Raw genomic sequence first — 17,907 nt, forward strand, 5'->3', positions numbered from 1 at the left:
TGACTTGATTTTATTATTCTTAAAAATAAAATTTTAGACTATTTTTTACTTTCTATTTCCTTCCTTAGACTTAACATGCATAGTATTTTTCATTACTGAGCAATCTGCTTTCCTTTGTTCTGCTTATTAATCTCTTGTTCCTTCCACTTCACCTTCACGACATTACTTTCCACTTTCCTTTTTGATCATGTCATTCCTATCCAATTTTATGTTTTTTTATTTCTTTAAAAAACAAGCAACACACACACAAATAGAAACTAAAATACATAAGCAAAAGATAAATTAAGACAAAAATGCCCAAATAAAGCAAAATGAGAAGAAAGTCTACAAAAATGCCAATGAGTTCCTTCTGCCCCCCTTTCCTGGCTGCTTCCTTAATCCACTCGATTGCTAATCTACATCTGCTTAAATGATTTAGCCCCATTGCACATTTTATATCATTTGTGCCATTTTCAGTTTATGTCATTGATGATCTATTAGTGGCAGTTAATTATTTTATATCTTTCTGTATCTTGTTTAATTTGATGTAGCTGCTAAAATAGCAGTTTGCTTTGTCTTCTCTGAGGAGTGTTAGGAATGAGCGTCAGGGAACAAGCTGTTCACTAAGTAGATCCCCAGGTTACAAGAGAACCAAAATAACATGTCAATCACAACTCAGAAACACAGAAAACATAAAAAAGACCAGTCCTCAAAAAGATCATAAGCCCTTCACTGAACTCAAGGATACTAAAACGGGTAAAGTGCTGGATGAAAAAGTCCAAAGTTTATTTGTAGAAATGATCAGTGATTTTAAAGAGGATATAAGATGATGAATGAAGTTAGTCATTGGGGGGAGGGGATTGGAAAAGAAAAGTCAGCAGCACAGTGAGAAAGCCAGCAAAATGGGTAAGAATGCCAGTGATACGGAAGAGAGAGTCAAAAAGGGAACTAGAATTTTGGCCAGGAGAGAGAGGTTTAGAAATGAAGGAAATTCCTTGGGTTCACCTTCTTACTTAGCTTCTTTAGATTCGCCTATTGTAGACTCCGTGACCCCTATTTATGGCTAGAAACCAATTATGAGTGAGTACATCCCATGTTCATCTTTTTGGGTCTGGGATACCTCACTCAGGATAGTGTTTTCTATTTCCATCCATTTGCATGCAAAATTCGAGAAGTCATTGTTTTTTACCGCAGCGTAGTACTCTAATGTGTATATATTCCATACTTTCTTCATCCATTCTTCCATTGAAGGGCATCTAGGTTGTTTCCAGGTTCTGGCTATTACAAATAATACTGCTATGAACATAGTTGAACAAATGCTTTTGACATATGATAGAGCATCTCTTGGGTAAATTCCCAAGAGTGGTATTGCTGGGTCGAGGGGTAGGTTGATCCCGAATTTCCTGAGAAACCGAAACACTGACTTCCACAGTGGTTGCACAAGATTGCATTCCCACCAGCAATGGATGAGTGTACCCCTTCCTCCACAGCCTCTCCAGCAAAGGCTATCCTTGGTGTTTTTGACTTTAGCCATTCTGACAGGTGTAAGATGATATCTCAAAGTTGTTTTGATTTGCATTTCCCTGATTGCTAAGGAGATTGAGCACGACCTTAAGTGTCTTTTGGCCATTTGAGAATTCTCTGTTCAGTTCAGTGCCCCATTTTTTAATTGGGTTAATTAGCCTTTTAAAGTCTAGTTTCTTGAGTTCTCTATATATTTTGGAGATCAGACCTTTGTCTGTTGTGGGGTTGGTGAAGATCTTCTCCCAGTCAGTAGGTTGCCTTTGTGTCTTAGTGACAGTGTCCTTTGCTTTACAGAAGCTTCTCAGTTTTAGTAGGTCCCATTTATTCAATGTTGCCTTTAATGTCTGTGCTTCTGGGGTTATACCTAAGAAGCGATCACCTGTGCCCATCTGTTGTAGGGTATTTCCCACTTTCTCTTCTATCAGGTTCAGTGTAAGAAGGTGAACCCAAGGAAAAACATATAGTTATCCTCTTGGAAAAGGGAAGTAGACAAAATTGCCGGGGAGAAAAGTGGGATGTTGGGGGTGGGTTGGGATGGGGGTAAGGGGAGATGGGGAGAGAAAAGGTAGAAGGAAAGGAGGGGGGACTTGGGGAAACAGGAGGATCGGGATAAAGGAAGGTTGGATAGGGGAGCACGGAACCCCATTTCTTAGTTAAAGGACCCACTTTAGGATGGGCAGGAGACTTGACCCTAGAGGGGCTCCCAGGTGCCCAAGCTGAGGCCCCCAGTTAGTTCCTTGGGCAGCTGAGGATAGGGAACCTGAAATGACCCTATCCTAGAGCAATACTGACGAATATCATGCATATCATCCTAGAACTTTCATGTGGCGATGGATGGAGATAGAGACAGAGACCCACACTGGAACACTGGATAGAGCTCCCAAGGTCCCAAGGAGGAGCAGAAGGAGGGAGAACATGAGCAAAGAAGTCGGGACCACGAGCGGTGCACCCACCCACTGAGACAGTGGAGCTGATCTACTGGGAGCTCACCAAGGCCAGCTGGACTGTTACCAAAAAAAGCATGGGATAAAACTGGACTCTCTGAACATGACGAACAATGAGGGCTGATGAGACGCCAAGGACAATGGCACGCGGTTTTGATCCAACGCAATGTACTGGCTTGGTGGGAGCCTAGCCAGTTTGGATGTTCACCTTCCTAGATATGGACGGAGGGGGGAGGACCTAGGACTTACCACAGGGCAGGGAACCCTGACTGCTCTTTGGACTGGAGAGGGAGGGGGAGAAAAGTGGGGGGAAAGGGAGAGGGGTGGGAGGAGGGGGAGAAGAATGGGAGGAGGGGGAGGGAAATGGGAGGCTGGGAGGAGGTGGAAATTTGTTTTTTCTTTCTTTCTTTTCTTTATTCTCCTTTTATCAATAAAAAAAAGATAAAAGAAAAGAAATGAAGGAAATGAAAAGTTAAGGAATCAGATTTAAAAAAAAAAAATGCAACAGAAACATCAACCACTAGACTAGACCAAAAGACCAAAGAACAGACGAGACTGTGACAAGGCCAGGAAATACTACAGATATTAAAAGGAAAACAAGTAGATAAATGATCCTGACAACAAGTTCCGAGAACACTCAGATATGATCAAGATGCCAAGGTAAGGACCCATGCAGAAGTCAATAAAAAGGCAGAGAGAGTCTATTCAATAAAATCTTAGACTATTTCCCAAACCTAACAAAATGGGCATCCAAGGACAAGAGGGATTTAAAACCCCAAATAGACGTGACCAGAGAAGAACTTCTCCAGAACACACCACAATCATCAAGACAAAGAAAGGGTAAAACAAAGTTAATACATTTAAAGCTATAGGAGGAAACATCAACCCACAAATACAAACACACAGGAATTCTAACAGACCACCTCACAAAAATTGCTTAAGGCCAGAGGAGCAGATTCATGTATTTTACTGCCAATCAGGTTCCTAGATCCAGCAAAGGTATCTTTCAAATTTGATCAGGAGATAAGGACATTCCAAAACAAACTTGAACTAAAGCAACACCTTATCACCAACCCAGCTGTAGTGCTGCTGTTTTTACAGAATTGAAACCTTTCTTCCTATTGAAACCCATCAGGCTCAGTGAGGTCAGATTTACACTCCTGAGAGGCCTCCCCAGGGCTGCAAATGCAGGAAACATTATGGGGAATCTCCCCAGTGGCACTACACAACGGAGGGCAGGAAGCTCCAGGCATACTTTATCAGCGGTCTCTCATGATGGCTTTGGCAATGTAACTGCCTTTGAATCACTGGAGCTCCTATAAATAACCTCTCACCCACAACCCTATAGATAACCCAATAAACTCAATGGTTCACCAAGTTAAAGTTGGGTAGATTTTTTCTGTCTGTCATTGATAATTCTACCTGAAGTAAATAGACAAACATTCACATGTCTCAAGAAAAACTCACACAATAATACTGCAAAAAACCCAAGAGGAACACCATGCACAGAGAAAAACAGCCCCAGTCAAGACAGCAGAGGAAATCAATTTCATGTGAGGAAAAGATGAAGAGAGAAAACCTGGGAAGAAATCTATTATGCTCAACAATATGAGCCCTCAACACACTAATATTACTGTAGGGAAGAAATAAAAGAACGAATTAATCCAACCAACTAGAAAAATAATGTAAAAAGTTCAGGAATTAGCAAACCTTTCTCACTAACCAAATGCAAATGTTGTTAACTCTGCAATTAAGAGACAGACTAGCGGAGTGGACAATAAAACAAGACCCAGCTAACTGCTGTATCAAAGAAACATACTTCAATGGAACACATTCGCAGACTCAAGAGTGAACGGAAGTTAATCAGACTGGCATCACTATTCAGAAAAGTAATAAAGCAAACTTGAAGCGAAATGTAGTCATGAGAGAATGTTTCAAAAGATAAACACAGTCCCTAAATTTTAATGAAGGTGAGAAAGCATACATACATTGACAAAGATCAGCCTCAATTGGTACAGGAAAAACTGGATCTCCTCAGCATGCTGAAAAATCTCACTCTGAACAAATTTGGATTAAAGATCTTAATAGCAAGATTCGGAAAATTCTAAAGGGAAGCTTCAGGATACAGGCATAGGCTGGAACAATCAATAGCTCAGAAAATAATCCCAAGAATCAAGAAATGGGATTGTATAAAATCCAAAACCTAATGTCCAACAAGGGAAACAACAGCAATTGTATACATAACAGGGGAAAAATACCAGCTGTGTATCTGACGGGAAATTGGTATCTAGAATTTATAAAGTATCCCAAAACTTAAAATTCCAAATAAACAAACATCCCCATCTCCCAAATGAATCAATGATGGACAAATTAATTGAATAGACATTTACCAAACTAAGAAAAAAAATGCTTGTACTCAACCTACTTAGTCACCAGAAAAATGCAAAGTAAAACTACACTAAGGTTTGAAAGAAAATGGCCTCCAAAGGGAATAGCACTATTAGGAGGTGTGGCCTTGTTAGTGTAGGTATGGTTTTGTTGGAAGAAGTATGTCAATATGGGGCAGGCTTTAAGCCAAGTCCAGTGAGAAAGACCCTTCCTGTTGCCAACGAATCAAGATGTAGGACTCTGAGCTGCTTCTCCAGCACCATGTTGGCTTGCACGCCACCATGTCACACACGATGATAAAGAGCTTAACCTCTAAAATGTAAGCCAGCACCATTTAAATGTATTTCCTTTATAAGAGACACTGTAGTCATGGTGTCTCTTCACTGCAATAGAACCCTAACTAAGACACACCAAGATTCTGGCTCATTAAGAAATAAGAGCTATTTAGGTTATCTGATAAATGGAACCTTACACATGGCTGGTGGCAATGTGAACTGAAAGAGTTCAGTAAGGAAATCAGTACGCAGTTTTCTCACAAAACTAAAACTAGAACTACCAAGTGATCCTGTTGTACCTCTCCTGGGTATATAGCAGAAGCAATCTTAAGTATGCTATAGACGTGTCTACAAATTCATGTTACTGCTACACTACTCACAATAGCCAAGATGGTCAACAAGAGTTCAGAGGGGGAAAAAATGATTTTATGTTATGGAATGGGCAAATATAAGCAAGGTAAAAGGATAGGAGACGCAAATATGTCATAAATATATGTGTATGTTTGTATATGTGTTGTATGATGAGAACCATTATCTTGCACGCTAACTAAAAGAGTCAGGAAGAAAAAGAAATAAGAAAATAGAAACTATGCCCAAAGGGATATAGATCCATGGATAATAGAATCAAGTCTAAATTCAAATCACGCATTTGCTACTTGCTAGCTATGACCTACAACTATTTGCCTGTCTGGATATCAGATTCCTCACTTAGATAAATAACCACATTTTGTTGAATAGCAGTCAGTTTAACTGAGATAGACTACCAGGTGAATATACAACGTATGATATATAGTTACATACAGCCCATATGAAAAGTCACTCTTCTCTATGATCTGATTTGTCTAGCAAGAACATCATCCCATAGAGAAACATACATCATGAACTCAAGTTAGCAAGACAGTTCCAAACACTAGTGCTGCTTACTCTTACCAAAGAGACTACCGTTATACAATTCTGGTAGGCTTTTTGCTTTTAGATTTATTTTATGTGTATGACTGTTTGCATGTTTGTATGTATAACATGTGCATGCCTAGTGCCCATGGAGAGGGTGTCAGACTTCCTAAAACTAGAGTTACAGATGGCTGTGAACCAACATGTGGGTGTTAGGAACCAAACTCAGGTCCTCTACAAGAACAGCCAATGCTCTTACCACTGCCTCATCCCTGTCTTGCCAGCCCCTAATTTGGGTAGGTTTGGATTACCACTGAAATAATACCTTTGTTCTATTTACCAATGATTTCTTCATTTCACTTCAGTTCACATGACCAGAACAGAAGAGCAAAAGTTACACATTCCTCTAAAAGTTAGCTTAATGTGGACCGAGGAAAAAAACCAGAGACAATTCTTAAGAAGCAACCAACCCTGACCACAGCTCCCTGGAAGGGCAGTTCTCGGCCAGACGTGAAACCAAATCACCTGCAACATAAGGACTATATATGGGATCGTCTCTCCAGAAACTGGGAAGAAAGTTGGACAAGAAGCAAGTGATGACAGAAAGAATGAAGATAGATGCTATTGGGAGATTATAGAATCTTGAACACCGCTAGCACCTTATAGAAATTCTCTACAGCCTATCAATTTCCAATTGTTGGAAATACTAGAGCACTGAAACACTAAACCACCATTAAGATGAGTATTCCATGTTCTCCTCCTTGCCCGTATGAAGTGCTCTGTCATAAGAGTGATGGAGTACCCTTAGTCAAAGAGAACACTGGCCAGCAAGATTACTTGGTGGATTAAAAGCACTTAGAGTGCACAAGAGATGATCTAAGTTCATTTCTTGTGGATCCCACAAGGAAGAAGACAACTGACTCTCCTGAGACTTGTCCTCTGACCTGCCCATGTGTCAGGCACAGGTGAGTTTGCAAGGTGTATACACACATACAGACACACACACACATGCACGCACGCACGTATAAATTGGCCCCTCTGAAATTTCTTATTGTGCCTTAGACCCATGTGAACTATCCATTCTGTGCTATTGTACACTACTTTATCAAATGGTTTTTAAGTCTTTAAGCAACACTGAAGCATTATAAAGATGTACCATGCTTGTCTTCTATCTTACAAATCTAAAATATCAACCAATGCTTTTTCACAAGAAAGAAGTCTATCTGGCTAGTAGTGGCACACGCCTTTAATCCCAGCACTTGAGAGGCAGGTGGATCTCTATGTGTTCGAGGCCAGCCTGGTCTACAGATTGAGTTCCAGGACAGGCTCCAAAGCTACAGAGAAACCCTGTCTCAAAACTCCGAGCCCCCACCCCTCACACACACACACAAAAGAAAGAAGTTATAGCATAATATAATTAGCATACAACTTTCCTCTAAACTCAATTACTACAGAACTCAAGAAACAGCATATCCCAAGTATATATTAGAAAAAGCTCAACTCACGATCTGATGTGTGGGAAATCCTCTTCAATTTTGCTCCCTGTATTTTTGAAAATTTGCAGGGCAGCTTCTGCCACCTTTTCATCATCCATTTTCAAACAAGCCAGAAGGGATTCAAATGTTTCAGCAGAATGAAATGAGATGGGATGTGTAAAAGAAAGTACCTACAAAGGGTTTATAAACATTATCTGCAAAATCTTTTCATGTTTTTAATATATTCCTAAACTACACATTAGAAATCATACTAATCAACAATCAATTCAAGACTAACTAGGTTATGTTCCTATATGTAATATAAATATATTTCTAGTCAATTTGGACTTTTACTGATCCTTATTTTTTTCAGGGGAAGGGCATGAGGGTAGGAAAAAAGGAGATTTAAGAAATACAATAAAGCATCACTCTTTTTTCTAAATAACCATTAGAAGAAACTAGGTAAGAATTTTTTTAAGTAAATTAGGAAATGTGTACTTACCCGATCAAAAAACGCACTGTAAGTACAATAACCAAATCAACATTGCAAAAGCAGTAGAGAAAATAATCAAACAAAAAGATAAAGCAACAAGATCAGCATTTACAAGAACCTTGACCCAGATTGTAACAGACTTTAAAGAAGGCAACAGCATGTAGCTCAACTGGGGAGAGTGCATGCCTGGCAGGAACACAGGCCTGGGTTTGATCCCCACACTGCACAGAACCAAAACTGGTGATGCTTGTCTGTCATCAGGGAGGCATATATGAGGATAAGACAGCAAACCTCAACTATCTGCAACATAAGGCCATCCTAGGTTACATGAGACCTTGTCCCCAAAACAAAAACTAACAAATAAAAACCTGCAATTGAGCTGGGCCTACTGCTGCAGATATTTGATCTCAGCATTCAGGAGGCAGGGAGATCTATGAGTTTAAAGCCAGCCAGGTCTGCACAGTAAGACCTATCTAAAAACAAACAAAACCAGGCAATAGATAAGCAATAATCCTGAGAAAACCATGTATCTAGCTAGTACAAGAAAATCATATCAAACACCCCTTCATAAATCCGTTCAAAATAATTTAATTGTGCTTAAATTAAAATAAAATAAAATAAAAAACCTTTGGACATCAGTGTGGGGGGGGTGCACATATATGGGAGCATCTGTCTGTGAGTGTGTGGTGGTCACTTGGGCTATCTTTTCCTATCACTCTCCACCTCTGTTTCTCCAAATGGGGTCTCCCACTGAATCTGGAGCTCACAATTTCAGCAGGTAGAGACTCTTACACACTGAATTGAAGACACATGCCCACCAGCCTGGGGATCCATACTCAGGTCCTCCTGCTTACAGGGCAAGCATTTCATCCATCTTAGTCCCATTATAGGGTTAAAAATGTAGAATAATGGAATTCAAATACAGAATGTAAAAATACTAAATAACAAAATTCCTATATAGTGTCATATTTTAAAGATTTAAAAATAATCAAACTAAACAATGTTATTTAGAGATATATACAAAGATGCAAATAAGCAAGCTAAAACCTTTAATAAAATAAATATAAATTTCAGGGAAATATATGACAGATTTGATTGTAGGAATAAAAATCACTCAGGAAACTAATATAGCATTTTGAATACTCAATATAATTTGAGTAAACATAGTTTATGGTTTCATATGGCTTAAATATAAAATGTAGGTAACTGGCCTCTGAAGGCTATAACTCTACTGTGATGCTGATTGCTGGCTGCCATAAGATAAGCAGCTGTAATCTACTCCGTATCCCTTCTATTATATTTCTACTCACCATAGGCCTAGAAACAATAAAGACGAGTGACCATGGAGTGAAATCTCTGACTCTCTGAGTATATTAAGTCCTTAGTCCTTTCATTTGGTTTTCTCGAGAATTTTTTAACAGTGATAAAAGGCTGGTGAAAACAGAAAATAAGTACTGAAAACTGGCACCATTACTATGACCCCATCTAATCAGGAGGTTCAGAAACCTTTGAAGCTAATTTATGCCAAGAATTGAAAAAGTTTGAGAAAAATTGGCTAGAAAAAGGCTAGAATGCTTTGCCTGGAATTTAATGAAGAGACTCCAGTGGGAGCTTGAAAGAAGAGATGCTGACAGTAACTGTAAGGACTATAGGTCTGACCAAGGGTTCTACTGGGAACTGGGCTAGAGACAGGCAGCCATGTTAAAGTCTGGCAACTTGTCTGGGTTTTTTGATGCCCCAAGAATGTGTGTGAGTTATATTTAAAAGTGGTGGTAGGAAAAATGTAGAGATAATTTGGTATTTGAAATTTAGCATGAGATTACTGACTGCTTTTAGTCATCTTTATAGCAAAAAAAAGGCACAAAAAGACAAAGGATGTAAAAAAAAAATCTGCAGTTTATAAATCTATAAGGACAGGTGTGCTGAAGATGTGGTAACTGAAGAGATGGTAAAAAGAAGCCAAATATGTTGTGTTGGAGCAACAGAAAAGTTGCCTTGAGGGATAACCAGATCCCCAGCCCAGACTTAAGAACATGCACTTGAAAGGCTTTAGCAATACAATTCTAACATGCCCTGCTCATATAAGCAGTAGTTTCCCCAGAAATCATTTCCCAACAAAATGCTGCAGACATAGTCAAAGTATGCTCAGTTCCTGCTTGATCTGATGGCAAACCTGGGCATCTGTCACGTAATTTTTCAGATATGCAAAATGCAACTGTTGTGAGTTAAGGAAATTTCCCTGCAGATTTAAAAGCAGCATCAGATTCCCTCAGGGAAGCCCCCTGAGAGTAAACCCTGGGCTGCTGTACCAAAGGCCCTAGGAAGTCAGAGATGCCAGACCACAAAATGTCTGCTGAAGAAAATTCTAGGCAATTCACAGAACCAGCCCTTAAGAATGACGGTAAGTTCTATAGCAAGAAAAGGTATAGGAGAGGGCCGTCCAAGTCCTTTGAAGCTCATACCGTGTGCCACAGATGCTGAACATAGAACTCCAAGATTCAGAGTTTGCCTTGCTAGGATCTGATCTTGTTTCAGTCCAATCTCTCCTTTCAATGTACCCATTCCTCCCTTTTGAAACAGACAGACATTTATACCTTGTGCACATTGAGAACATGCAATTTGTTTTTGAGGGGTTTTTTGTTGTTGTTGTTGTTTTGGTTTTTCGAGACAGGGTTTTTCTGTGGCTTTGGAGCCTGTCCTGGAACTCAATCTGTAGACCAGGCTGGTCTCGAACTCACAGAGATCCACCTGCCTCTGCCTCCCAAGTGCTGGGATTAAAGGCGTGCGCCACCATCGCCTGGCTGACTTTGAGTTTTAACAGGTACTCTCAGCAAAAACGTGCCTTGACTCTCAAACATTCTGAAGTTGAAGTGTTTAAAAACAAGGAAACTGTAAAAACCTTGAAGCTTCATGGAAATGGAAAACACATTCTGCAATATGAGATGAACATGAGCTTTAGAAGCCAGGGTAGAATATAGTTTAAATCTGAAAGTGTCTCCCAAAGGCTCCTGTATTAAGAGTTTAGTTACAAGATAATGAGCATGTGAAACCTAATTGGTTCATGAGGATTCTAACTTCCACAATGGATTAATTCAGTGATGAATTCACAACTAAGGAGTGACTTGGAAGTTTATATATCTTATCCCCATACCCTTTTTTCTGAGTTTCTCAACTGCTACAAAGTAAACATCTCTTCAGTCTACAAACAAGGTAACCCCTGCCATGACAGGCTTGCCTCACCACAGGCCAAGAGACAAATGGAATCAAGTGACTCTGGATGAAGGGCTGAGAAATCACTAACCAGGGTGGTCCTTCCCTCAATTTACCTTCTTAGATACCTTGTCAAAGTGAGCAAAACTAACCAAATAACATTCTACTTACTTTTCACAAGTATAAACTGTGATGCCACAGTTTAAAACCTAATTATAATAGTTTTTATTTATCAAGTATTTCCCATAAAAAAAGCAAAGAAAAATTTAAGAAGGTTCATTAAAATCAAATTTTAAAAGAAAAGACTAGGGTATCAGTAGATATGAAAAAGGATGAGAAATGAATGGGAAACAAATTGTTAATGTACAGAAGGTAGTAACATTGCAGGAACTACATACAATACTGCCTGTACTAAGCAGATTAGCACATTTTCTAAAACACAGCATGATATGCTTGTGAACATTAAAAAAAACTGGTACCTTCACACACAAAAGATGGCATGTAGAAACAAATTCTCTGCAAAATGATATGAAAAATGTTTTATATACAATTTATCTATGGACATAAAAATTTATATAAAAAAATTGTGTCTTTAAAAGTTTTAATTGGGGCTGGAGAGATGGTTCAGCAGTTAAGAGCACTGACTGCTCTTCCAGAGATCCTCAGTTCCATTCCCAGCAACCCTCTTCTGGCATGCAATCATACATGCAGGCAGAACACTGTATACATAATAAATAAATCTTTTTTAAAAAAGTTTTAATTCTATGTGTGTATTTCAATTCTAAAGGTCTTATTCTCCTGAACCCAGTAATGACTTTAGGTTAAAAAAAAAAGACATTACACAAAAATATTTACTTTAGTACTGTTTATAAGAATAAAATCTAAAAAGCCAACAATAAGAAAACAGCAATGTTATGATACACTGAAGTAAAGTAGTCACCATTTCACATTTATTGTTTTAGCTAGGTGTCACACATAAACAAAATGTCTACTACATGGGAGGAAGCGCTCAGAGGCAATTAATACCCCAACCACTCAGCTCCTATCAGTAACAGCTGAAAACCAACACTTAAAAATTTTGTTACTGCCAGGCCTGTTGGCGCACACCTTTAATTTCAGCTCTGAGGAGGGAAAAGCAGGCAGATCTCTGTGAGTTCAAGGCTAGCCTGGTCTATGAAGTGACTTCCAGAACCGCCAGGATTACACAGAGAAACCCTGTCTCCAAAGAAACCAGAAAACAAGAAAAGAAAGTGGGGGAGGGAATCACTGAAAACTGCTTTAATGAGGAAAACAAAAATAGAACAATCAGCATGATTTTAAACTAAATAAAACTGTATGTTAACTAAACATTGCTAATTAAAAGGAAATTTTAAAACTAGTGTTTATGAACAAAAGGCTTTAAGAACTTAGCTGTCAACAATGAAGGGACATGCGCATAGTCATTAAAAGGCTAACTCTGTATCAGAGCAGCCCCTCCTCATTAATAGGTCCTCAGTCTCCTAGACTAATAAGAAGTTTATGACCAATAAAAGCAGGAAACAGGGAGAAATTTCTAAATTATTATTTTTTAAAAAACCAAGAATCCTTCTTGTTAGGTTATAAAACTTTGAGAAGCAAACCTTAAGAACAAGCAAAATTTGGAAAGCAAGTTAGGCAGATCCCTGTGTCTACATTGCAAGTTCTGGATCATACAGTGAGGCCGTTTACAAAACACGAGCCTGCACGTGCACACACGTACAAAATAAACAAATGCAACAGCAAAAACTCCCAGATGTCTAATCACAAACAAGTTTAGGAAGTATTTACCTTCAACAGCTCTAGGCCTGCTCTAATAGCTTGATCAGTTGGGACACCCTCATCTTCATCGTCTGCTGTTCCATCTATTGACTTATTCACTTGCTTGATAAGAGCACTAAAGTATGACAAGAAAACGAAAGGATTATTTCTTTCAACTGTAATACACTAGCAGTATGTGAGGAAAGTCCCTAAATATTAAATAACTACACATTGCATAATATTTTATATGACTGTTAACCAAACATTATTGGTAAACAAATTATAGAAAAAATCTTTTCAGAATCAGTTCTTTCCCTTTACCCATTCAAATAAAAACAAAGTTACTTTACTGGCCCTTTTTGAATGTCACCTGTACCTTTATTAGTGTCTTTTCCAGAGGAAACCTAGCATCAAACATATGAATGATTTTTTTTTGTCTAAAATACATATCAAAGGACAACAGTAAGTACTCTAAAAATGCAACAAGGATTTGTGCCAGACAACGATCCAAGAGTCAGAAACCACAGACCTGCTGCTAAAATTGTAAATGATGTAACAAACCTTGTAAAAGAGAACACCAGACAAAGACTAGGAATGTTTTCCAGCTTTAGAGACAGGCTGATCTTACTTTAAATAAATTTAGTAATTCACTGACAGTGATTTAAAGGAATAATTCACATCATTGGGTAGTTGTTCTTTTTACAACCATCAAGTAATAAAGTAATAGTATGGACATAAAACATACCAAATAAAAGTTTGTTGTGCAAGGCTTCTTGAAATATTTTGTTCAAGCTGATCTTCAAAAAATATTTTATGCTCAAATTTAGTATCAAACAAGGAATGAAGAATATCTGTCTCTTTAACAAGAGTTTAAAATTTTATTACCTACAAAGTCTATTTCTGGCTAACAAGATGGCTCAGGGTGTATGGGCCCTAGCCTGATGACCTGAGCTTGATTCACAAGACCTACACAGTAGGAAAGACCTACAATTGTCCTGACCTCCAAATGTGGGTCTTTGTATATGTACCACTGCACATACACATATACAAACATGCATACATTAAAAGCATTTATTTCTGTCACGTGTTTCCATTTATTATTTCTCTAAGTTTCCGTTTCCATAAAATGAGTTTTACCTATTCTCATATCTCCAATTACCCTAATGAAAATCTCCAACCTAAATCTTATTCCCAACAGTACCAAGATTCTTCTGTACAATAGGAACATTAAAATATTTAACTTCTACTTTCTTCTGTAACAATGAATGTAGGAATGTAGGAAGACCACAAAAAAAGTGAACACACACATTAACAGTATCATCCAACAAGGACTGCAAAGGAAGTCATGACAGAAAATGTAGTTCCTTCTTTGGGGCTACTAAGAACAGGAGCTCAGAAGAAGATAGAAAGCAGGAGCAGAACAAAAGCTAATCACACATACAGTCTAGGGGACGTGTTGGCCAGAAAAATGACAAACTGGTAAACTATTTTCAAAGCTACTTAAGTATTTAGTGAGGAACAAATGACAAGTATAACATCATATATAGGGGCTGGAGAGATGGCTCAGCGGTTAAGAGCATTGCCTGCTCTTTCAAAGGTCCTGAGTTCAATTCCCAGCAACCACATGGTGGCTCACAACCATCTGTAATGAGGTCTAGTGTCCTCTTCTGGCCTGCAGACATACACACAGACAGTATATAACATAATAAAATAAATAAATATTAAAAAAAACATCATATATAATGAAATACACTTGGTATGTTAGCCTAAGAAATTAACAAGAGAATTCAGCAAGGTGGTAAGAACAACGCTCTTAGAACAACATTGATTTTTCTCTGACAGCAAAAGTCAACTAAAAAGCACAGAGGGAAAATGTACTAACATTGAGAAGCCAAAATACACAAATAACTAGGAATACAAGTCACAAACCGAACCCCCATGTCCTTGGGGAAAGAACAATCTGAATCCATGTATACTCCTGCCCATCTGGAAGACCAATATATGTCTGCTCCCAAACATGTAGGGAAGAGGAGCGAAAAGCTTCCTCTGTGAGACCAATCTGCCCAAAAAGCCTCATGAAAAATAACACAGGTCCACGCAAAACATACAAGAACTTGTCCAACAAGGAGGAAACACGTCAAACCAATAATGATTTTTTTTTCAATAATGATTAAGCTAATACAAACATCTATCATGTACAATAAAAACCTAATGCCCATATATTACACTAAACTGTATATCAACTACAGATAAAAACATAGAAAACTACTTAATTTAGCAAAGTAAAAAAGAAAAAGAAAAAACCAAATACAAGTGTGTAATTAATTTTAAATTTAGACGATAACGTTGGGATCTTAGCCTTACCATCCCTGTAATCAATTAACAAAACAAAAATGTTTCTCTTAGGTACCCACAGGAAAATTTCCTAAAGAAATTAACCAAGAAATGTTTAGGGGGAAAATTTTTTTCTCATTTGGAAATGTTCATCAGTTGTAATAAAAAACACTTCAAGGTACAACCTAACATTCACCCATCTATAGACTGCAGAGACTGAAAAGGCACTGACCAGAGTCTGACTGCCTAAGGGACTAACACAGTCTCTCTTTGGAGGCTCTGTAGTCACTTCCTGAGTCGAATTAAACATCGTATCCATCGTCCCATACTGTAAGGCGGCATCCATTCCACTGTTTAGCTCCACTATTTACAATTCTTCCATATATACTATAAGCAGAAACTGTTGCTTCTTTTTCTATTTATGCTCTAACAAACCTGGATTACTCTTAAGTTCCTGACTGCTGGCTGAAACAAGGGCCTGCTCTTGGTCCTCAGTTTGTCAGCTCATAGTATATACCTTACGGATATAGAGATGACTACTTTGCACTGGTATGGATCTTGGTTTATTGTTACAAATTTAAGATCAATTTTGTTGTTGTTGTGTGTGTACACATATATTTCTGCTCTTTATTAAAGTATTATGTTTGTGCAGCTGATTTAAAAATGTAATGCATAATTAAAAAATATAGGTTAATAGAGAGTCATCTATAATTGTCAACCTTGCAGTCATGTTAGATTTTCTAAATATACAAAGACATATTTCAGTTAGATAGGTATTCTTCAAATATTTCAGAGACCTTCAGAATATGGCATTTAGAATGTTTTAAGAACTTAGGACTTTTCATGACAATGAGACTCATCTGCTCCTGGCAGCACCAATCTACTTCATGGAGTTTGCTAGCCATTTGGGCAAGAAACTGTTCTTGCCTGGACTGCTTTATGGTATGCTGTATGAACTGGACATGCAGGACCCACAGAAAAATGACTGCTAAATTTGCCTAAAGATGAGACAGTCCTTCGAGGTTCCTGCTTCATGAAAGAATCTGCCAGACATTCTGCAGGACACAGAAGAAAGTGACTGGCAAACTGCCAACATAGGCGGAACTGCCTATGAAATACCCTGCTTCATGGAAAAGTCTGCCGGACACTATGGACCTGTAGGCTGAAGATGGATGCCCCAAAGATACAAAAGAACTTTGGGTGACTGTCTAAGGAGCAAGATGTCTCTGTCAATTCTAGAGTTTTGGAAGTTGCTTACAATGCATTTCCCGTTAACTTAGGTAACATTACATCCTTCTGGGGTCTTTGATGGACTTGAAGAATAGTTATAGTTTTCCTTAGTTATGATAAAAGATAAATTAGATATAAATATTGTAACTATAATTCTTGCTTGATAACTGTTTTGTTATATGTTAAGATTAAAACCTTCCTTTTCATTTAGACAGAAAAGGGAAGGTGATGTAGGATTCCCCTCTGTATGCTATGATTACCATTGACTAATAAAGAAACTGCTTTGGGCCTATAGCAGGGCAGAACAGAGCTAAGCAAGGAAAACTAAACTGAATGCTGGGAGAAAGAAGGTGGAGTCAGTGAGAAGCAATGTAGCCCCCACAGGAGACAGATTATCTTCACTGGAGCCCACAGAAAAGTTCCTGGTATGCTACGACCTCGTGGTGATATACGGATTAATGAAGATGGGTAAGTTTAGGATATAAGAGCTAATTAGAAATACACTTAAGTTATTGGCCAAAGAGTATTACAAATAATATAGTTTCTGTGTGATTATTTTGGGTCTGAGCAGCCAGGAAAGAAAGAACAGCCTCTGACAACACCATACTTGTTAAAAAATTCACCATTTTTTAAGTTTTAGAATCCTGCAACAACTTGGTCTTCTTACATTGCTCTGATTTCTCTATGGAAATAGCTTTGCATGTCTGTCCACAATATTTTTCATTTTCTATTTAATTTCAGCATACCAGTCAATTCTCATGATTTCATTTTATAAATATGATTTGATTTTTTTTTTAATTAAAAATGTAGCCATGTATGGTGGCTTACTCTGGTGATCCCAGCACTTGAAATGAAAGGTAGAAACAGAAGGATAAGGAGTTCATGGTCACCCTCAAGTACAAGGTGAATTCAAGGACAACTTGAGTTACACAAGAACCTATCTAAATAAAGATAAGACAGAAACAGGAGGAAGGAAAGAAAAAAAGAAAGAAATTTCTCATCAAGTTCAAATAATAACTACATGTTGTTTCTCATCTACTTCAGATAAGACAAAAAGCCCTTTGAATTCTCTTCAAGGTTTCAGGAATCATTATTTGGACTTGAACCTTGTATCCTGACTACTTACCTCTTATGCGTGGCCAGGAAGTGTTCCTCAAATATGTTCTTTCTTGCCCATCATACTAGCATGTATGCACGGACTACCAGAACAGAGCCTTAAGAAAGTCCTCTCCTCCACTCACCAGCTAAGTCTGTCATTTCCAAAGACTAACAAAGTAAACCAAGAGTCTCAAAGCTCAGTGTCAATAGCAGTTCCTATCTGATCCCAGGCACACAGCACACAGCACTCAGGCCTCTCTAGCCTATAATCTAACTTTCCAAACACCCAT

General features: G+C 38.2%; 1 protein-coding gene across 6 annotated transcripts in view; it reads right to left on the reverse strand.

Moving 5' to 3' along the window:
- Positions 1-17,907, reverse strand: part of Pds5b (PDS5 cohesin associated factor B) — a 151,842-nt gene that overhangs the window by 41,218 nt on the left and 92,717 nt on the right. For all 6 annotated transcript variants that reach the window (XM_075971459.1, XM_075971441.1, XM_075971432.1 and 3 more), the window contains exons 18-19: positions 12,986-13,091; positions 7,507-7,667 (exon numbers count right to left, since the gene is read on the reverse strand). In XM_075971459.1, coding sequence (XP_075827574.1) covers positions 7,507-7,667; positions 12,986-13,091 — 267 coding nt within the window. The remainder of the gene's footprint in view (positions 1-7,506; positions 7,668-12,985; positions 13,092-17,907) is intronic.

Source organism: Microtus pennsylvanicus, chromosome 1, assembly GCF_037038515.1.
Source record: "Microtus pennsylvanicus isolate mMicPen1 chromosome 1, mMicPen1.hap1, whole genome shotgun sequence".
Lineage (NCBI taxonomy): Eukaryota > Metazoa > Chordata > Mammalia > Rodentia > Cricetidae > Microtus > Microtus pennsylvanicus.